The sequence below is a fragment of the Alternaria viburni genome (assembly GCF_023758015.1).
Source record: "Alternaria viburni strain BMP 2772 chromosome Unknown scaffold_5, whole genome shotgun sequence".
In the NCBI taxonomy this organism is placed as follows: Eukaryota; Fungi; Ascomycota; class Dothideomycetes; order Pleosporales; family Pleosporaceae; genus Alternaria; species Alternaria viburni.
In genome coordinates this window covers 502,863-524,121 of record NW_026055774.1, presented here as the reverse complement: position 1 = coordinate 524,121, position 21,259 = coordinate 502,863, and the positions used below count along the sequence as shown (strand labels likewise).

Sequence of the window (21,259 nt, the reverse complement as noted above, 5' to 3'; positions counted from 1 at the left end):
ACCGATATAACGGTGATTTTCGCCGTGACTACGAATGCGTTGCTTCCCAAGCTAAAAACGGTAATCTCCTTACGTGACGTGACGTGTGACGAGCGATGGATGCAAACCGCGCCGCATAAGAGTCGTTCTTGCATACCCGGAAGCTCTTCGGCAAATTCCACGAGGCCATAGCCAGGTTCCTGGAACTCGCTGTAAACTCTATCTCTCGTACAAGGAACTTCCCATCGCATGTTACAGAACTTGGGGTGAGAAGAGGTAGAGTTTGGTGCTGCCCGTTAGTTCTAAGGACCAATCCACATGTTCGCAGCGGGACTGCGGCACAATAGCGGAACAACGCCCGTCGGCCCCGACCGTACCTTCTCAAGTTGGTTGTGCAATTTCATGAGTGGTTCCTTCGAGTTTGTGCTCAAAGCATGTGGCTTGCAGGCTGTGGCATGAATCTTGGGGGGATGCGGCACGGCTGCGTGCAGACAGGGGTGCGTCGGTACCCGACGTAATGCACAAGAAGGAGCGAAATTGCATCCGAGAGGAAGCTGCGTGCCTAGACTACAGGGTAATCTATCTTGTATGTAGTCAGCATGACGATGGAACGCGTTACAGACAGAGGCTGAGTAAGCTCTATGTGAAGGGCGTTTAGAGGCTGGCTGAGCGATACGACGACGTTGTTGTTCCCCAAGGGCCGCACCGCAATAATCTGTGAACTAAGGCCGAGCCAAGCTCAGACGCAATGGCGGTGTTGTTATCGACGCGTACTAGCTACTATGGGAACACTACGAAGTCGATAGTTTCGCACACGCATACAGATAGGCCGATCTCCCAATGGTGCGTATCGCAAACTCTCCGTATGCACACCTGAAACATTGGCTAAAGATCTGAACGGCGTCTTCCATCAATTATGGACCTGGGCTTATCGTACAGGCTCCACCACCGCAATATCTGGGGATGTTCGTGAAACCAAGAGCGCTTCCTAGCTGATCAATCGCATCGTAACCTCAACCGTAGCAAATGTGCCTGCCGAGACTGGCATAGCCCTGAGCAAAGTCGGTCCAATACCCCTCCAAAAGCCACCCAAGCCCTCTCCCTTGTACGTCTTCGCGAAGCAATCCCTCATACTCTTGTACTTCTGATCCTTGCCAAACGCATCACTCTGCATCTTGCTCTTGATTACCTAAAAGGTGGGTGTACGAGGTCAGTATATGTCTCACGTGCACTTCGTACATGGGGAATTTTGAACGTACATCGAAGGGATATGAACTGATCCACAGCACTTCACCCGCAAGTCCACCATATGCCGCGACCTTTAGAGTAGAGATCTCCTTCCGGTCAATTCCGTTGCGTGCAGCGTCCGCGTTCATCATGTACTCAAAGGCGGTGAACCAACAGCCGTAAGCTTGTGCTTCGCGCATGAATGTGACAGCTGTGCCACGGTAGACACCGCCAAGTACGCCTTGGTGTGCCGAGAGTTTGCGCACGCAGTCGATCGGGCCGGCATAGAGACGATTTGGACCGTGGGGTTGTGTTTGCAGTCTTATACGGATGTGCTCGATGGGGCTGGATAGAACGGTATTGGCGATACCGGCGAATGCACCGGCGGCATAGTATTGCGAGTATGACAATTGACCTTTTCCAGTCTTGGCTTCGTTACTGGCTTCGAAGGCACGTCGCGCATAGTGGAAGCCGCCGAATTGGATTGATACACAAGCTCCGATTCCGATGAGTGGTGTCAGTGTGCCCTTGTAGAAGGCGAGGGCTCCTTCGTTTTGGTAGATCTTGGTCGCTGCGTCCAGGGCACCAGAGTATTGTGATGTTGTTTGTAATCTCACCTTGACAATGTCTGTCGAAGTGCGAAGTCAGCATATGTCTCACACGCAGTTCGTAGAGATTTTACCAAAAGGCTGTCCTATTAAGACTTGCGCAACTCCTCCCACTGCACCTGCGAAGAGGTCTTTGAGTGTTCGAGAAAGACCATCCTGAACTGGAAGCTCTTCCTCAATATGAGGTTTCGACATGTTGCTCCTGCTCTTTCTGTGTTGCCGATATCTCTTCTTGCTCGCTGCTCTCTTATCTCCGTCAACACGGACCCTTTAGAGGGGTAGTTACGACGTCACCGGCCTTGAACGCACTGTTTGCGCTCCTTGCCTAAGTGTCGACAGGTGCAGGATGTCCCTGTAGCTTTTTGTTGGTATTAACAGTTTGATGCTATTGCGAGGGTTTTCAAAGTTGTCCAAGGGCTTTACAGGCCAATGGCGTGCTCGTGCACAGACGCGCTAGCGATGCCTTGGATAGCCGACGGGGTGGTTAGCCTCGAAGCGGTCATCGTTCGCACTACATCCTATAGGTACAGATCGCGATTACTGCTGACTGATACATATTATTGAGCCTTCTGATATAATCCGCGAAGCGTACCACGGAAAGCGTCCAGTCCATGTGCAACGTGCGCCAGCTAGTATGTGTTCTCATTCAAAACTTGATGTGAATTCTTTACAGTATGAAATCGACAGTGATGCAAGGAAATATACATACGCAAGATGTGAGACGCTGTAGAAAATGAACAAGAATCAGACAGCCGCCCGGTATATCCCGTGGTTTCCCCATTCCCGCTAATCGACATATCCATGCCATGCGTATACAAATGCTTTGCGCCCGTAACATCGACGCATATATACAAGTCAAGGAAATAAACGGGAAAGCAAAGTGTGTATAAAACAAGCAGGTCGTGCTTCATGTCCCATACCACATCTCAGCGAGCCCGTGAACGAACGACAAGTCCCCAGGCTATTGGTAAACGCCTGAGACTTATGTGCAATGCGTAGCAACATAGGAATGCAACTACCAGCACTTCAGCCTCCTCCACCAACTCTTTTTGGGCTCGTCCTCATCATCCTTCTCATTATCCAGATACGCCGCCGAAGAGTTCGGGTCGCGGTTCGGATGCGATTGAAGGGGAAGAGCGGCAGTTCGGTTCGCAGGGCCGTCTCCGGCAGTGAGTCTCCGCGCTTCTACTACACGACGTACGAGCACTGTCCGTCTTGTTAGCCATGTCTCTGCCGTCATCTGCGCTGCAGGACTTACGCGCAAAAGTCTCCTCAATGTTGACCATCTCCCTCGCACTCGTCTCCATAAATCCGCACTTTCTCCGCCTCGCCCACTCGAGACCCGTCTTCGCTTCTACCTGTCTTTGGCCCTGTAAATCGCACTTGTTGCCTACCACGCACTTGATGGGCGGTATCTTGCCATTGTCTAACCGGTTCTCGGTCTCCATTTCTATCATCTCCATGAAGTAGTCGAGCGCGTCGAGCGAGTTGGCAGATGTTATATCGTAGACGAGGAGGAAAGCGTCGGATTGCAGGTTCGAGGCGGCCCAAAGACCGCGGTATTCTTCTTGGCCGGCCGTGTCCGTGAGCATGAGGTAGTAGGGGACGCCATCGACGGTTCGGGTTACGGAGTATGAGTCTTCTGGAGGGGTGTTAGTCGTGTGAGGCTACAAGTTGCGACGAATTCGCGCGCAGGGGGATGTACCTATTGTTGGGTCGTACTCAGATGTCCATTGGCTTCTCACAAGCCGCAGCGTAATCGAACTCTTTCCGCATCCACCATCACCGCACACTGTAATCGTGATTCTGTTGTTCTCGTCCATTGTGTCCTTCTCTTGCGCTTGATTCTGTGTCTGCGATTGTAATTCTTGTGACGTGTATGCGCTCCCGTTCAGGCGGTATTCGTGTCGTAACCGGATCCGTTTCGAGTCGTCAACTCTCGTGGGTGCGCTTGTCGCAAACCGTCCTTCCGAACCAAGCACTCCCTTTTCTCGTGTCCCGTGGTTCCACGCAAACGCAATCCTTCCAAGTTCCCGCGCAGATATGTATGGTCTTGCAATTCGCGTTCGGAATGTGTCGTCGGAATAGGTCACGACTTTGGCTGAGGTCCGACCAAAAGTAAACCCACGACAATAGAAACAAGAAAAGATATCGCGCGTAGGCTTCGCAAGTTCGCGTTATCGTCGCAGCGGTCCAGACAAACGAAGAACCAGGAAATGCAAAAGTACAAAAAGGCAGAGGCAGCGCAACGCAGGCGTTCCTCTCGTATGTGTAATACCGGAAAGCCAACCAACAAATTAATGAAGCGAACAGTGCCCCCAGCAGAACGGAACGGTCCCTAGTACTATCCAAAGCCGCACAGCGTTAGAAATGAATCAGGCATGAAGCTCAACCCAGCCTAGGACTAAGTGAAAAAAAGAAATGAAGGACGAAGATCGCTTCCAAAAGCCCAGCCCGTTACCTCTTTTGCGTGCAAGTATCCGGGGACCATGTCCCCCATCGGCTCTGCTGCGCGCGCAAAGTTTCGGTGCGAAAGAGGGCCACAGACCCTTGTACCCTTGCATCGCGCGCGCCGCTTCGACATGTCATGGCACGCACCAAGGAAAACCCACAGACATCAGAGCCCAGATAAGGCGCTGCCAGAACGCTCAGGCCGCAGGGGATCGAAGGATCCAAAGGATCAAGCCCGGAAGACGGCCCCACTTGTTTGATTGGGAGGCTGGAGCGGGCTTGGGGAGGGGGGAACGAGGGAGGCAGTCTGCCAGAGCCCAAGCCATGTGGGTAACAACGTGCGATGGACCAAAGTTTATTTGCCATGTTGAACTTTGAGCTTTCGTCATTGGAGCTCATGGCCACGGGTCTCGATGCCGAGGCACACGAAGTTTTTCCCACCTCCAACTACCGTTCTCGCAATACCCAACCCAACGACTCCTCACAAGATCTAGGTTAGGCTCAGAGAATACCCAACGAGTTACTCGGCATGGCGTTTTCCCTAGGCCCCCCAAATCTAGATGCTATCCATGGAACGTAATCTGCCATGTGTCCAAGAGACTTGGAACTAAACCCAGTGATGCCGGGGCTAACTGTCCGGGAACCTGCATGCTGCCCAGCTTCCTTCCTGCCAAACCCCCTGTTCGGTTGTGTTCCTCTTCCTGCTTCCGTGGAACACATGCAGCGTTCTAGCGCCACATCACGCGCATTCTAGGGCTACATCCAACACACCCTCCCCGACCTTGTCAATGTCCCACGCGCCTGTCGCAGGTTGTCAGACTCCAAGCGAGGACAAGGCCGACATCAGCGTCGTAGGTTGGACTTGGGATGCCCGTTGTCTTATCGTACTTCGTGTTCGCTGCCAACCTTGGAAGCCGCGCAGTTGCGGTGCGCCTCGTACAAACAAACAGCCGTGCAAACATGCTAGGATTACGCACTAGATATGGGCAAAAGGGCCTTGTTATCCTAGTTAGCGGTTGATGTTATGATCTGACTTGACGTATGACAAGTGAGGCCACTCGACGCCACAATTGCGGCGGGGATGGATGGTCGCGTCGCGTCACTTCGCTTCGACTCGAATCGTAGGCGAGCGAGCAAACAAGCGAATCGACGAGATGTGCGGGTGGGGGAGAGATGCGAAAGAATTAATGGGTCAAGGGCAACGTTGGGGTTCGCCATGACGCTTCAGCCAGGTCATGCAATCGCGTTCCACTATTCATTTTGACATGATCTGATCTGATGCGACATATATGATTGATTGATTGATGAGTGATACCGTCCGTACGCGTGCGCCCCACGCGATCCTGATAAGCCATCCCGTACCGTTGCCAAACGTCGTTGATATATACAACAGAATAAGAAGACACCTGATAAAGTGTGCCCAAGACATGTACATGCATATTGCGCCTCATCTCTCAGCCTCCAATTTGTGAAACCCGCAGTCGAATAGCTCGACCACACGCCAAACCTTCCCCACGTTGTTGACCCAAGTCGTAAAACATCAAACGGATATAGAAAGAAAAAGGATGTGAGTCTAAAAACTCCCCCATGAGAAGCTCGCTTCGAGCAAGCGAATGTGAAGTTCGTTAAAGTGAATATAAGTAATGGGGTATCGTTTGACCAAAGCGGAGAATGACACGAAACAGGAGAGAGAAACCGCGAAGAAGAAGTAAGAAGACGACGTTCAGATCCGTCGTGCTTATGATTCCGGCTCCGTCACTTCATCGATCGACGGTGGGGGAATGAAGCCCTGTGAAGCAGCAACTTCTATACGTGGCGCCTTTGCAGCATGCGACTCGCTGATGCTACCTTGTTGCGGCGAACGTTTGGTGGAAGTGGCCATTGGCGAAGGGATAGTAGACTGTTGTCCGCTCTCCGTCTTCGCATGAGGAAGAATAGTCTGATGACTTGAGTGGCTTGTAGGAAAGTGGCGTGGCGAAGCACTCTTTTTGCTCTTGTCACTGGCCGCAGACGACGTTCTAGGTGACACTCGTCCTTGCTGTGAGTGTCCCTGTTAGTTTGATTATGTGGACTAGATGTGAGAAGATTAACTTACCTGTTTAGCCCACCGTAGTCCGCACGAGTTGCACAAGTCGCGGTTGCCCGATGGACCTCGCCGCCACTCGGGTGTTGTTCTTGTATGGCAATTCGCACAGTCCTTCTGCATCTGACCTGCGCCCTTTCTGCGCTTCCTCTTCTTTTTGGCTGCCAATAAGCTCTGAACCTCTTCGGCCAGGTATCGGTTTCGCTTTTCCATTTGTCGGAGCTCGTATTGCCAGCTTGTGCTTCGTGTCGTCTTCAGTTCGTCGAACACGTTATCGTCTGAAGCAAGACTTTGATCCTGGTGTCCAAGCTGTAGACCGTTGTGGCCAGCAAACGTCGCAGGCGATTCCTCGGTAGTGATGAAAAGAGGATTTGTGTTTGATGTGTTTGGCGTATTTGACCCGGTGTGGCCGGTCAGAGATCCTGCGGCGGGCGATGCTGCTCCTGACATCTGCGTGTGTACAGAGTTATGAGAGTCGCGTTCATGCTTGGTGTTCGTGTACATCGATGGGCGGCCAGCATTGCTATTTCGCGAATACTTGAGAAGTCGCGTTTGACCAACGACAAAGGTGGGTTTCTGGCCCTCGATTGCATCTCCGGGGTAGATGGTTGTGAAAGCCTGGAGGACCTGGCCACGCTTGTTGATCATTTCGTGCTTGACTTCACCTTTCCTGCCACCTCTGGCAAGCTCAAGGATACGGCCGAACTGGATCTTAGACTCTTGGCGCATAAGAGATTGTATGCTTGTGCCCACAAGCTCCTCGGGTTGCTTGTCGAGTAACTGACGTACGTTGGACGAGACGTACAAGAACATGCCTGACGTAGACATTTTGGTCCAAAGTTCGTTGTCACCAACGCCTCCGGATTCGCGTACGATAGCCTTGCTGAGAGTATAGACTGGGCGCTCGCGACCCACAAGGATGATGCATTTCCGGCCCTTGCCTTGCTCCGTGTGAAGGGAACCGTGACCTTCGAACCACATGTAGCCGCTCTTCTTTCGCCGTATCCTAAACACGACATTGACCGATGCGCCGTTTGTGGTTTCCTTTAACTCTCGTGTAACCGGGACGATGTCGCTAGGATGGCAGACAGAAGACAGGGCAGTCCCAACAAGCTCACTTGGGTCGTACTCTAGTATCCTGTTGCTGGCCGGTGACAGGTATAAGAAGAGTCCCTTCAGCGACAAGACATGGACGACGTCGTCGCTGTTCTCAAGCAGGACCTTGTCCCAGATACGTCTGGTCATCTCCGAGTCACCGCTACCGCTGTATGCAGCGAGCACGTTGGACACCTCATCCTTGGAAATGGTCTGACCTTGCTCGGCTGCTTGTGGCTTGTGGTGGTCGCTGAAAACGTAACTGGGCATCGACATTCCGCGTTGGTAGTTGACTCGGTACGAACCGTCTATAACATGATCAGCTCACACACGAGGTGTTGTGTTAGATGCGGAAGCCCACCTGAGTTCTTGTTCGTCATGGCTCCAGGCTGCTCGACTAGATCGACCTGGAAACCAACGAAGAATTTCATCTTGCCGCCAGGCTCCCAAGCGATAGGGATCATAGTGAGCAGGTTCATGAACGGCTGGCCGCCTCTTCGGTAATTGATCAAGCTGATCTGCGCCTCGGCACGACTCTCGATCATGTTCTTGAGATAGTATACCGAATCATCGTCAACGTAGTTGCGTTTGATACCCGATTCTACCTTGCCGTCAGGTGCTTGTAAGAAACGGCAATTCCGCCCGAGGATCATATGTCTCGTGTAGCCGGTCAGTCGTTCGAAGTTCTCAGAGCAGTAAACAATGGGAATGTCGTCCAGCTCGGCATCGCAAACGACGAAAGCGCACGAAAGATCAACGGAGCCGATGTCGATCTGGGGTTCAGGTCGAGTAGCTACGCGCATCTATTGGCATATCAGTATGTCAATCTCAGTACACTGTGTCGATACGTACCAGCACTCCGAGCATGTCAAATCCGGTCGACGAGTACGCATTTTTGAACTGCGTCTTCATGTGTGGGTTGTTCGCTTTGGTTGACGGGAACCCGCCGGTGGGCGCCTGCCACGGAATCTTGAAGTCTGCGAGTTGCTTCTTCATGACCTCTTTAGACAGATCTTGAGCAGGGTCCTGTGCGACGGGTTGTTGGTTCTGCAGTGAGGCCAGGGTCATGCGCGTTGGAACACTGTTGGAAGAATGGTGTTCACTTTGGGGCCGGGAGTGGGACCGCATGCTGGACTGGTCCTGGCTGGTCGACCGACTGAGGAAGCTGGATCTGCCGGACTTGACTTCTGGTGTATTGTTTAGGGACGGACGTTTGAACTGGTCTTGGGTCTGCCCTGACGGAGTATTGTCTCCTTGGGGAGCAGCGGGCACTGGTCCTACAAAGTCCTGCTGGATGGGCGAGTCCAGCATGGGTGTGTTAAATTGGCTGCCTGGGAACATGTTCATGTCCATGGGTGTCATGGCCATCGAATCGTCCATGTCCAAGGGCATGTTCATGCCGTTCTGATACGATCCCATGTCCAGGTCGAGGGAGTTCTTCTGGTGCATGGGCGAGGCGTAGGCAGAGCCAGGACCGCCCATGGTCGGAAAGGGAGAAGCCTGGCCTTGGAACTGTGTGTTGATGTTGAGGTCGGCAGCCGGCATTTGGTCACTCTGGATGTCGGCCGTGGTGCGCGGAAAAGCGGTGTTGTTGCGCATCATGTTGTCCATGGCAGCGGTTGACATGTCGAATTGGAAATCGTCCATGTCTCCGCCATTGGGATCACCGAAATTCATCATGCTCAGCCTGCGCGTGTCGGGGCTGCCCAGGTTCATTTGTTGTTGTTGCTGCTGCTGTTGTTGGGGCCCTCTAGCGTATACGGGCATACTCCGGCGGCGGTTGTCCTTGTCGTTCTGCGCGACGATGGAGTCCAGCGACTGGCCCTCGACCATGTTGAAGCCGTTCATGCCGTCCCCATTCATATTCATCATCATGTTCCCATTGGCGGCCGGGTTGAAGGGCCGGGTGGGATATGGGTAGCCATTCATGGTGGCGGCTAGGGCGCTACGGGCTCAAGAGCGGCAGGAGCAGGCAGTGTCGTCCGGCACGGGGTTGTAGGCATCCACGGGTGTGGGCGGCGCCCGAGGGCACGGCGGTGGTGCGCTATCGCTTGTCTCGCTGGTGATGTTGGAGTCGCGGCGGCGGGGCGTGCAGCGTCTGACAAGCGACATCCGGGGGCGGCGACAGATGGGGGGGGCTCCTCGGCCTGGGTGCAGTGCAGCAGGACGGGGAGTCGTCTGGGGCAGATTGGGCGGGTGAAGTTGGGATGCGAAGAGCGAGCATGTGTAGCGTCAGTGGAATGCGCTAGGTGCCAAGCCAAAAGGCCGCGTGCGGGATAGCTGCAGAAGATGACGGAAGCATGTCAGTGGCTTCACGCGAGCAATTATCGGGGGCAGCCCGGGCACAAGCACTCTCTGAGCACAGGCGGAGCGGCATGGGATAAGCAAGAGGCAAGCGACTCTGCAAGCAGGGACCAGCTATGGTATTTTGCACTTTGCCATGCTCTGCCCTACCGGTGGGACCGATGCACGCAGCCCCCCTCGCTGCGGTCCTGACTGGCACACATGATCTGACAATGACGGCAATCGCCTGAGGCTCGTTATCGGTCTGACACTGGAGGATGGGCTGGCCTGCAGGGTGGCCCAATTGGGCTAGCTTGGCGGGTGCTTGGCATGCCCCGGCTCGAGAGTTTTTGGAGCGACAGCGCCGACTGCACGCGACGGCAAAATGATACTGAGGAGCATCGCAGCGCGCAGTGGTAGGAGACGTCAATTGGACATGACTGCACATACTAACACCATCGATAGCCCCCCGGGCGCTCGCACGACACTCCCGCCAGCCGCTCCGCCCGCTGCAGCGATTTCTCTCCACCGAGACCGAGTCGATCGAGGCCGCTACCGACAACAGTCTCAAGCAGATCCAGTCGATAGAGGCCCAGCTCAACACCCACCTCCAGCAGCCCATCCCCTCCGTCGACCCCGAGACCCATGGCACCTCCGAGTCCGCCTCCGACGATGTCGCTGAGCAGTACTACATGTACAAGCAGCAGTGTACGACCGCCGCCCCATCCTGACTCCACCCTGCTGACGATCCGTAGCCAAGCAGATGGGACATCTAGGAACTCAGATCGAGCCGCACTACCAACCGCACTCCCTCCTGAACCACCCCCCATCGCCCGCCGACGTGACCCTCGAACTGCTCCTCGCCTCCGAGGCCCACCAAGGCCATGTCACTTCCCTATGGAACCCCGCAAACGCACGCTACATCCACGGCATACGGCAAGGCGTCCACATCATCTCGCTCGAAGTCACTGCAGCCCACTTGCGGCGGTCCGCCAAGGTCGTGCAGGAAGTTGCGCGGCGGGGAGGCATGATCTTGTTCGTGGGCACGCGCGACGGGCAGGATAGGGCAGTAGCACGCGCTGCGGAGCTAGCCAAAGGATACCACCTGTTCGAGCGCTGGATCCCAGGAAGCATCACCAACGGCCAGCAAATTCTCGGCAGGTGCAAGACCAAGGTCGTGAATGAGTTCGACGAGGAGGTCTCCGGCTTCGAAGAGCAGCTCTTCGACCGATCTGTCCTCCGGCCCGACCTGGTCGTCTGCATGAATCCCCTCGAGAACTACGTCCTGCTGCACGAGTGTGCGCTGAACAACATTCCCACCATCGGCGTCATTGACACCAACGCGGACCCCACCTGGGTCACGTACCCCATCCCTGCCAACGACGACAGGTAAAACATCTCCCACCAGCGGCTACTGTTTCAGGCTAACACATCACAGTCTACGCTGCATACAAGTCATCGCTGGCGTCCTAGGTCGTGCCGGAGAAACCGGCCAAAAGCAACGGCTTGCGGCCGCCGCTGAAGGCCGCATCACCTACCGCCCAGCACAAGGCTTGACATTAACCAGCACAGATGTGGATGCCAAGAGTGCAGAAAGCGTGAGACCCGAACGCAGATCTGTAGGACGGATGGGTACGAATGTCCCCCTGGAGCAAGTCGACGAAGCAGCGGGACCGATAGACACGGGCTTAGAGGATGCCAATGAAATGGCCACCAAACTGGACGAAGTGGCCAACCACGAGAGCCATCGGACGAGAGAAGGCAGAGATCTTAAAGTCACCTCATAGAGCGTTTGTATAGCATGTAAATCTACAGTACGAATATTATGCATAGGATCAGGTCTCACCTTCACGCGCACGCTTACTCATGCCGTTATTTGTGTTCAGTTGTCACGCCTCAGCACCACACCAAACTTCAAACTATCGAATTTGAGCGCCGTATGTCACGACACCAACTTCACAAGCGCGCGTCCAATCTTAAACACCAACAGTAACGTTTCCATCCCAAGCGAAACATCAACACCATAACATTCCCAGTTCTAAGACGTAGATCTACGAAGATCTCCACGGCACCTATCCGGAACGAGCCTGAGCTCTTTCCCCCCGGAGCCACCCACAGCAGCGCAGCGCACCCAGCCAAAAACACCGCGACGTTGCGATAAAGCCTGGCCCATCACAACCGTGCTAGCAGCACCACGGAACCTGCAACCGCCCGACTAACCCTCTAGCTCAGGCCCAGGAGCCGAGCCGGAAAAAGGAGAAAAAGCACATACCGAGAGTCCCAAGGGCAAGCAGAAGAAGTAAGCGTCACGTTTATTCCGATGCAGGAACATGACGTCAGTCGTGCTAGTGCATCGAGTCGCGATCGGAAGTTTGGGCCGTCATCGAATGAACAGTGCACACGCAGGGAAGCCCCGTAGTATGGGGCGCGCATTTCACCGGAGAGGATTGAAACGTAGTGAGGCGGTAAAGGAAGAAGGGGGAAGGCAAAAGCAGGCGGCGGTGTGGGGGTTTTAGTACTTGGTTGGTACAAGGCGAATGGTAGATATTATTAGGTAGGGGTTAACTGCAACTTTACGAGACGAAGGCTATCAAAGGGGATGGGATGTGGAGTTCTATACAGAGAGTTTGTTTTCAGGACTACACATTAGAGCGATGGTGTGCTAAACCGGCCGTTTACCAAACCAACATAGTGAATGCCACGAAGGGGAAAGGGATTATGGTTGTTTCGAAGCGTCGGCCAAAGTGTTGAAGGTGCTGTACCGCCGGAGTAGCTGGGCTTTCGAGTCCTAGTCGAGATCGTCGGCGCTGGTTTCTGTTGCTTTTGGCGCTGCGGCTGCGGCGGGCGCTGGGGTTTGGCCGTAGAAGTCTAGTTTGCCCTCGCTCTGGAGGACACCCATACGGTCGTACAGTGAGCGAGCTCGAACATACGGGTCCAGCTTCCAGTAGTTCTGCCTCAGCTGTTCGGCAATGCTATCCCTTTCTTTCCTCTTCTCGTCCGCTGGCGCACCCTCACCGGTGTGTACCCACTCCAGCACGGAAGTCTCGTAATTGTCGACGATCTGTTGCCTCTCGCTTTGCAGCTCCTGCTTTGGCTTCTCTTCGGCCATCTTGTCGTTCTCACCTGGCACGGGCTCTGGGAACTTGTACTCCCACTTCTCCTCTCCACCTAGTTCAGTTGGAATCTGCGACTTTGGGATGTAGTTGCTGAGATCGTCGATCGTCTTTGCAAAGTGCACCTTGCCGGCAACGACGGGGTCCAACCAGCCTTTGACGATACTCCACACAGCGTTGAAGACCCAGGGCGCTCGGTAGACGAGAACGGTGCCAAGCGATTCGGGGTAGTTGGCCTCGAAGCACTTGATCATGAACTTTACCGGCGTGTAGTCCATGTTGGCCATGGAGAAGTCGGTCATATCGAAGACGATAGTCTGTATTCGGTTAATCATTGCACACAATCCGGAGAAGAGAATAGACTTACGGCTGTGTCAATCGGAGGCCTCAACAGCATGCGTGCGGTCTCAATAGTGTAGACGGTGAATCTTTCCAGACTTTCCTCCGTCTGCTCGCCGGCTTTGTGTAACCTCGCGCGAACAAAACACATCGGCCTTCCTTCAATGTCCAATCCGTGTAGATAGCTCTTGCCCATGCGCAGCTGTGTCAGGAAGTCCTCCGCGTTCTTCTTTGTCTTAGCATCGTCGCTGGTAGTTTGCGCAGCGGCGAGCTCTCCGTTCTTCATGATGTCGTCGTCGACATGCATCTCGTTCAACCTCCACTGCATGGTAGAGATCATCATGACTAGCGCCTTCTCCACGTCCCATTTCCGTGCGCGGAGGAATCGGAGAAGGAGAGCATCGGGGTGGTCGTGCTTGACCATCATCCAGAAGGTCCTTCGCAGCTCCTCTGGGGGAATGTTGGCGATCGCTGCCTTGAACTCTGCGGTCTGGCCGAACTTGTCGTCATCGGCGGATATCGACAGCCTGCTAATGTCTGACGGGGTCGAGCCTGTCGAAGCAGTCGACGCCTTGTCGTCTGCGCCCTTCTCGCCCTTATTCCTCTTGAACACGTTCAATCGGCTCTTCTTCTTGTCCTTCTTGCCGTCCGCTGCCGCCTCACTTGTGGTCGGTGATGCGACCTCATCGACCGTGCTCGCAGCTTCCGACCCCGCTTCCACGCCGAAAACCTTCATAACGATCCCCCATAGCTCGCGCAGCTTCTTGTCTTCTTCGGGTGTGAGGGTTCCCGGTCGCCCGGCGGGGGTGTTTGGTGCCATGACGAGGTAAGAGTCTGTGAGGTCTGCGGTGTTGAAATGAGTCGGGGTGGATTTCCTGGCTGTCTTGGGCTCTGAAGAGCTCTGTACGAAGGGGACGAGTAGCACGCCGCCAATTGCAATGCCAGCGACTATTCCTACAGTCCACAGGTTGAGTCCGCTTGTCTTGTGAGGTGCCGGTGCCGTGCTTCGCCGACTGTGATGTAGTAGGTTTGCGCGTGTGACCGGATTCGTAGAGCTATAGGGGGCAGGTGGGGCGCCGCGATGCTTTGGGTTATACACAGATAGTGGACGCTTGGGTGTAGAGGTGTGCAGAAGTCGTCGTAGGGGCTGTGCGCGAGGCAACATGGAAAAGTGTCAGGTCGCTGAGCTGAGCCTCGTTATGGCAACTGCTCGCGTCTGCTTAGTGTGACGTCGGCAGAGCTTTCCGGATACGTCGGACGAATATGTAGCCGCGATCTACGTACAGAATGCAGCAGCGGGACGCCTTAGAGCAAGCTGCGGGCAAGTGCGTCTTGTGATAGTTTGCTGAACACAAAGTATCCGGAGACATACAGAGAGGCGTACTTTTGGAAGCAAGAACAATGGCATCATCGACCAATTGGTCTTAGCGCGATTGCCCTGCGTGTGGGGTACTGTTTACTTCGTATCAAGCTCCCGAACTAGGACCGCGTTTCAAGATCTCAGAGGCGTCACAGTACCAGACTGCAATTGCGCGACTGTGCTACCAGATTTACAAGGAGATACATCTACCACCGTGCAAACATGGCGTCCACAACACCCACAACAACACCCTCGTACCGGCGCACACGCAGCAAATCACCACGATCACGTCCGACCACGCCCCTCCGCCCGTCTTCCCGCTCCTCATTACGCGACTCATCCCAACGCGGTCGCGCTGCTTCGGCATCTGGCAACGCGCTTGAAGGCTTACAGGATGGATTCGCCGAGTTGAGCGACGCCATGGCAGACCTTGAGCAAAACTTCTTGCAATTGCAACTTATGCACGAGAGCCTGGCACGTTTCTCAGAGAGTTTTGCGGGGTTTCTGTATGGAATGAACATGAATGCTTTCTGCGTAGACTTCCCGGAGGTGAGTGATGGGAGACTGAAGAGAAGATACAGAGGAGAGAGAACGCGGGATGGTACTGACTCGTCACTAGGCTCCTGTTCCAGAATCCTTCAAGCGCCCACAGAACCAACCTGACCAAGGTGCCGCAAACCTGAATCGCTCTCAAGGCCCAGAAGATATGGAAGCCACGTTCTTAACGACCGACACTTCATTCGTCGACAACCCGCCGAGTAGCAAAATCCACTCCAAATTCCAGAACCCACAAACGCCAGCACCGGCTACGAGAACAAGTGGCGTACCTAGAGGAAGAGGGGGAATACCACGAGCAGGCGGACGGGGTGGTATACCTACACGCGGCGGTGCACCTAGAGGAACCAGGGGTGGTACAGGCATAGCAAGAGGTGTCGCTGGACGTGGTCGCGGAGCACGTTGAGAACGTCGGACAAATCTATGGTGATGTCTCGCTGAGTACAATTTTCATGGCAATGAGGAAGCTTGTTCTATGAATGTTCTATTATCCCACATCGTGTAGGGGTTGCATGGCTACATTGCTAACTGTGGTGCAACCTAGTATTAACTTCCAGAGTCACCATCCGTCTATTACTACCATGATCCCTTCGTCCTAAGAAGCTCATTAATCCAAGATGACCTTCATTACCACCGGTCTAGAAAAAAACAGGTATTAGGTGCAGCTATCCACGCTGTCGTCTTCCTTAAGAAAGGGGTATACTGCGACCAAACCCATTAAACCAAAAAAATAAAGCGTCAAAGTCATAAAGAGGAAATATAGGGTATCAAGTGGAAGTTCCACTTCCTAGATAAGAAAATCGTGACCGGTCGATCGATCAAGGGTATCTCGTAAAAATGTCGCCTACGCCAATACTCCAGCAAGACCCTTTGCGTACTGGCTGCTGCTCTCCTTGCGTAGAGCCCATCCCTTGATAGCGATCACTACAGTCGTCCAAGCCATGAGCAGCGCGGTAAGGCCCATGACAACCGTGAAGATGAACATAGCGTCGAGGTTGTACGATTCCAGAGCTGCGACCGTGTCCTTGTTGCTGACCATGAAGGTGATACCACCCGATATCAGACAAAATGCGGTGACGATTTCCGTAGGCGGCCGGGATGGCAGAAACGAAGTCGGCGGTGAGATGTATAGGGTGATGTAGGTAAGACCGCGGGCAAGAGCAAAGGCCATGAACATGCTGCCCCATTGGGTATGGATCATAGTCGAGACCATTGAGCTCTGATGATGAGAGCTCATCATCTTGCCGAGTAACATAATGATTAGGGCCGGGAGTGGGTTCATCGAAAAGCGATATTGGCTAGGCTGCTTCCAGGACTCGTTTTGTAGCGAGCTTGCTTGAGAGGCAACGACTCCGCTGTTAAGAAGGTCGCGTACCTTAGTCGATTCGATGCACATTCCCAACTAGGAAGAATGTCAGCGATATTACACAGAAAAGGAAGGAGCGACCTTTACTCACCAAACCACCACCAAAGAACATCACCGAAATCGAAACATGTTCCAGATCTTGTGCAGTCCATGCATCGCCCCACGCAGCCAGGTGTTCGAGGAAGACGTTTGTGCAGCCGTATAGCCAGATGACGAAGGATTCGGTAAACTCTGCCGACGGTAGTGCCGCTCTCCGACGACCGACGACTTCCTTCGGTGGCTTCACGTTCCAGGCCCATCCGAAATCTGCAAATGCACCCATCCATCGACCCAAGGTAAGGAAGCCGTATAGAAAGAAGATCCCTCCTTTTACTGTGTGCGCCAGGACGTTGAAAACCGCTCCTCCTCTTCCGATGCCGCCGTAGACGATGGCGCCACTTACAATCGCCGCGAAACCCTGTACCAAGATTGTGCGCTCGATGGCAACGTAGAGGAAGCGAATTGCCTTGAGTGTCCGACCAACTGCGAAGCGCGCCACGCTGCGAGAGAAGAAATTGTCCACCGAGGTGTTGCGAAGGAAGCCGCGCTTCTCGTCGTCGCTGTCGTCGTCGTTACCGAAAGAGTCGTCGTCATGTGTGGATCTTCGAAGAGGGGGAGCGAATTGCTGGTTCTCAGACTCCACGCTGGGGGACTGAGAGGGATCATACAGAGAAGCCGAGTTCCGCTCTGTGCCCTGCCCCGAATCCCCTGACCATCGCGACGGCGCGACAGCCTCTTCGTCGTGTACGCGCTCGTATCTGAGCATATTGGCGGTCGTCATTGGCTCCGCAAATTCGTCCGCTTTCGAGTGAAACTCTGACCTACCAGCGTAGGCCTGGATCAGAGCCACGAACACCCATGCCGAAGCGATCCAGGTGATGGCCCATCCCATCTTGCTGTGTGCATTTCCTGCGTACATCTCCGGTGTCTTGTGGTCGTATACGAGGCCGAGTACGAGCGCGAACGCATTGGTGGCGAGGAAGATCATTTGCGAGGGGAGAGTATATCTTGAGCGAGCGATGCTAAACATGACTGCGATTGGCAAGATGACAATCCAGGCCAGGATCTCAAGCCCTATGTGCCAGTACATAAGCGAAGCATGCTCCGATAAACTCCAATAACCTTCAAAGCCATTGTCTTGCGGTTGCGCCTTCGGCATATCATGTGCGCTCATGTCCATTTCCTTGCTATCGCCATGCGCAGCTGCCAACGGTAAGAGCCCGATTAGCAGCGCCGCGGTGGCTATCGTCAAACTCCTGCGATCCGGCATGTATGTTGTGTTCAGAGAAGGATTAGAGTTGTTCAGGTGAAATGTATTGCGCAAAGCTCAGACAACTGAAATAGCAAGACGCAGACCAGTCGTATGAATGGCTACAGTACTTCAGGATGCGCTGTCAAAGCAACAAGAAGATGAGGGATTCAAGGGAGACAGCAGATGTAACAGGAAGAAATGTTTCAATGCATGTGGCCGCCAGCGCCATGGGCCTAGCTCGCATCTATATTGTTTCCGGAAGTTTCGGAACAAGAAGTTTGAGCAAGTCATTGCGACAAGAGTTTGTCAGCTGCGAAACCCATCCGATCGCATGGCATTCTTCGTTGGCTGTGACGTCGGATGTGATTGTCAGGCGCGGCGTGGGTCCGGGCAAGCACGGACAGAGGGCCATTCCGTCAGCCACCGCTAATGGGATTTTGCGAGCAATCCACCCGGCAAAGTTCGCCATGTTAGTCTTAAGGTTGTGGCTGCATCTATCTCATCATGACATTGAAACCTACGGCGACTTTGGCCTGACAATTGAAACGGCCTCGTCGCCTTTGAATTCGTCGCAGACTCAGTGAGTGTGTCACGCCATGCCTGCGACAAGGCGGATATACAAGCGCCTGCATCGGATTCCGGTGACAACGACCATCCGTCTCGGCCTCCCACACTCGACTTGCGCTCGAATCGAAGATTCACATGCGATCTTCACCACCCTGTCTAGGGTACGTCGGAAGCTAAGACCGCGCGCCTGTCATATCCCAGTTTTCCTTCGCGATTTTGCAAAAATTCAACCACCGCTATCTCCAGGCTTTGTCCGAGCTACACACTCACGAAAGACATCATTGGTGCTTACATCAACCATAGTCACCTGCGCCATGTCTCTAATCCACTCAAGCTTTGTTTTCTCTTGGCAATGCACGCTAGAGGCGGATATAATCCTACGCGCAGACCGCAAGATGATCAAGCTCCGATTTCCATGTGTTTTGCTGGCATCCGGCCAGTCCCGGGCTGACACACCTGTGGCTCAATGTGACAGAAACTTGACGAGAAGACATCATGCCATGGTGCCTCAACCCGAAGGTTCAAGATTGTTTCGCAACTAGATAAGGTTCTAGAGCCGCAAAACTCGTTTCGGAGTATTTATCCGCATATTCAAGATCGCCTCACTTCCATTCTGACGCAACATTACAATCAAGAAATGTCGACGTTGAAGGCAGCACTGGGCTCTGCGACCCCGGCTTTGACTCAGACCTCCAAGTTTCTGCCTAGCGCTCGAAATACTCAATAAGCGCACTTGATGCAAATCTGTCACCGATCCTACGAGGTGTAAATCGCGAACATGCGAAAGATGTGGGGCCAGCGGGCATCCATTCGCTTGGACCTCGCAACTATACCTTCTTCGACAGCGATTCTTCATCATCTGATACTGAACGCCAAGTGTCTGACATATCTTTACATACAGTACATCCGGACTTTCGGAAAGCGTAGAACCGACATCGCTGTTTGTTATTGCCGAGGAGGAGACATTACCATGCATGCTGCAATTCGGGTCATACGATCCATCGACCGGGAGAGGACGACAGCCATGGCATGATGTGTATGGCTTGTATTGACGCGTGTCAGTCACTTGAGACTTATGCCCTTCATCAGTATCATCGCCGATGGCTTATATGAAGTCCCCCAATACCTACCTCGATATCTTCATGCGATTTACGTCTGTTGATCTGGTCATGCATGCATTCTGATATGCTCGGGGACGACACCTAGATGCTGCCATAAGACTTACGCTCACGCCCTGTGCAACGAGATATCGCTCTGTATAGCATGACTGGGCACGCATACTGCAGAGCTATTATCATGCAGTCTGCTGGACGTAGTGCCAACCAGCAGAACGAACTGTTGGGCGCGTCAACCAATCAATGATATCCTACGACTCTCGCTAAGCCTTATGGTTTTTAGAAATTACAGACATATTGAGTATCAAACTTGCGAGCTTCAAGAACGTCTGGCTGCTGTGTGGCCTCGCTCCTGACATCGTGATGGACTTGGCGCCAAGCATTCAAAGAGTCCACGTGACCGCGCGGCGGCCGGAAACATCGACGTGCGCGACCTCGGGACCCAATGATCCATCGAGAACCTCGCGCGCAACAGACCCCGACTACCTTCACCCCAGCAAAACTCGCTCCCCCATAAACATGCTCGACATTGAGGACTTCGACGCGGTATATCGCAATCTTCACTACAACGATGGCCTTGTTCAAGAGATCCAATCATACCGGACTGCGCTCGGTGGGCGCACCTTCTTCGAACGGTTACTGACACTCCTAAACATCAAGGGTAAGTCGCGCACAGTGTTGGGCCTCGCCAAATGCTAATTGGGTACAGGAAGCAAGATGTACCCGCCCAAAAGCTCACAACAGCTTCAAGAGCTCCATCAGCGCATAATCTCCTCCAACACAACACTACACAACAAGCACTGTCTTGTGTTCTACCTACTCAAAGATTTATCGGCGCAACACCACGAAGCGACAGAGCTAGCTGAATCGTTCGCGAAAGACGTACACCTCGAGAAGCGATTCTGGACATTCGTTGAAGGACTCTGGTTCCTCGACCACCTCCAATTCGCGACCGCCGTCGGACACCTTACATACCCCGGCATAATACCTACCTTTCCCGACGAGATCATGTACACCCTCTTGACGGGGCAGGATAAAGTGAGCAGCATGGGCATGGCAAGGGATCCAAAAGATGATATACTGGCACTAGCATACTACAACTGTGTACGGCCGCCGCTGGAGGATCAGAAGACCAGGGACGAGTTCGCCAAATACCTTGCAGGTCGCAATGTTACGGAGATGTACCAGTGGATTCACAGCAGACCGGAGTACGAGCAGCGACCACTGCTAGAGATCCTCGTTGAGCAGACGCTGGATCACCAACCTTGGTCTCAGGACCCCGAACACGAGATGTACACGCGAGACGCTAAGGCGTTTGAGCTGGCGGGCTTGCCGTTCAGTGAAGACGAAGAGGAGTTCATCGAGAAGTTCCTGACCGAGGGCAGGGGCAGGACCTTCCAGAGCGCACAAGATCTGGTCATGATGCGCAGGATTGCTACCGGCAAGCTGGCTGATGTTGCGTCTGATATGGGCACACGCGGACGCAGGATAGATGGTGTAAACTGGGAGAGTTTGAAGGACGGTGTGAAGAGAGGACTAGGGCCAAGAAAGGATGAGCAGAGCTTCGCTGTCTAAGACGAACAGTCTGCGGAAGAAGTTTCTCATGTCTTACCTGGTATCTAATGCATAGCGAAGGCGTCTTGGTACAAATTCAACGCGGTGCTTTAGCCTGGCACACCTGTCTCTGATCGTCTCACCAATTGCTCAACAGGAAGCTACATCTCCCATTCACGGCGCCTCGCTCGAAACACTACTCAGTCATCACTAGTATCTTGTGTTCTCCAGTGTTAGCTACGGCGCCACGGCTGACCAGTGTTGATTCTTGAA

At 53.7% G+C, this 21,259-nt stretch overlaps 8 protein-coding genes across 8 annotated transcripts; 3 read left to right on the top strand and 5 right to left on the bottom strand.

Annotated features, from left to right (window-relative positions):
• Positions 1 to 967: 967 nt before the first annotated feature.
• Positions 968 to 2,009, bottom strand: J4E79_003039 (uncharacterized protein; the record flags this gene model as incomplete). The annotated part of the gene is made up of 3 exons (XM_049351935.1): positions 968 to 1,168; positions 1,239 to 1,834; positions 1,889 to 2,009. 3 exons carry the CDS (start codon positions 2,007 to 2,009, stop codon positions 968 to 970), a joined length of 918 nt encoding a protein of 305 aa, XP_049213406.1.
• An 820-nt stretch (positions 2,010 to 2,829) lies between these two features.
• On the bottom strand, positions 2,830 to 3,637 carry J4E79_003038 (uncharacterized protein; the record flags this gene model as incomplete). The annotated part of the gene is made up of 3 exons (XM_049351934.1): positions 2,830 to 3,020; positions 3,073 to 3,456; positions 3,520 to 3,637. 3 exons carry the CDS (start codon positions 3,635 to 3,637, stop codon positions 2,830 to 2,832), a joined length of 693 nt encoding a protein of 230 aa, XP_049213405.1.
• Positions 3,638 to 6,003: 2,366 nt separating this feature from the next.
• J4E79_003037 (uncharacterized protein) lies at positions 6,004 to 9,372 on the bottom strand (the record flags this gene model as incomplete). The annotated part of the gene is made up of 4 exons (XM_049351933.1): positions 6,004 to 6,303; positions 6,361 to 7,751; positions 7,805 to 8,246; positions 8,296 to 9,372. The coding sequence occupies 4 exons, from the start codon at positions 9,370 to 9,372 to the stop codon at positions 6,004 to 6,006; spliced, it is 3,210 nt and encodes a 1,069-aa protein (XP_049213404.1).
• Positions 9,373 to 10,111: 739 nt separating this feature from the next.
• J4E79_003036 (uncharacterized protein) lies at positions 10,112 to 11,513 on the top strand (the record flags this gene model as incomplete). Its single annotated transcript, XM_049351932.1, has 4 exons — positions 10,112 to 10,142; positions 10,192 to 10,434; positions 10,482 to 11,115; positions 11,165 to 11,513. The coding sequence occupies 4 exons, from the start codon at positions 10,112 to 10,114 to the stop codon at positions 11,511 to 11,513; spliced, it is 1,257 nt and encodes a 418-aa protein (XP_049213403.1).
• Positions 11,514 to 12,514: 1,001 nt separating this feature from the next.
• On the bottom strand, positions 12,515 to 13,998 carry J4E79_003035 (uncharacterized protein; the record flags this gene model as incomplete). Its single annotated transcript, XM_049351931.1, has 2 exons — positions 12,515 to 13,156; positions 13,207 to 13,998. The coding sequence occupies 2 exons, from the start codon at positions 13,996 to 13,998 to the stop codon at positions 12,515 to 12,517; spliced, it is 1,434 nt and encodes a 477-aa protein (XP_049213402.1).
• Positions 13,999 to 14,760: 762 nt separating this feature from the next.
• Positions 14,761 to 15,499, top strand: J4E79_003034 (uncharacterized protein; the record flags this gene model as incomplete). The annotated part of the gene is made up of 2 exons (XM_049351930.1): positions 14,761 to 15,087; positions 15,158 to 15,499. The coding sequence occupies 2 exons, from the start codon at positions 14,761 to 14,763 to the stop codon at positions 15,497 to 15,499; spliced, it is 669 nt and encodes a 222-aa protein (XP_049213401.1).
• A 438-nt stretch (positions 15,500 to 15,937) lies between these two features.
• On the bottom strand, positions 15,938 to 17,768 carry J4E79_003033 (uncharacterized protein; the record flags this gene model as incomplete). The annotated part of the gene is made up of 2 exons (XM_049351929.1): positions 15,938 to 16,495; positions 16,551 to 17,768. 2 exons carry the CDS (start codon positions 17,766 to 17,768, stop codon positions 15,938 to 15,940), a joined length of 1,776 nt encoding a protein of 591 aa, XP_049213400.1.
• Positions 17,769 to 19,951: 2,183 nt separating this feature from the next.
• On the top strand, positions 19,952 to 21,007 carry J4E79_003032 (uncharacterized protein; the record flags this gene model as incomplete). Its single annotated transcript, XM_049351928.1, has 2 exons — positions 19,952 to 20,093; positions 20,142 to 21,007. The coding sequence occupies 2 exons, from the start codon at positions 19,952 to 19,954 to the stop codon at positions 21,005 to 21,007; spliced, it is 1,008 nt and encodes a 335-aa protein (XP_049213399.1).
• Positions 21,008 to 21,259: the final 252 nt, after the last annotated feature.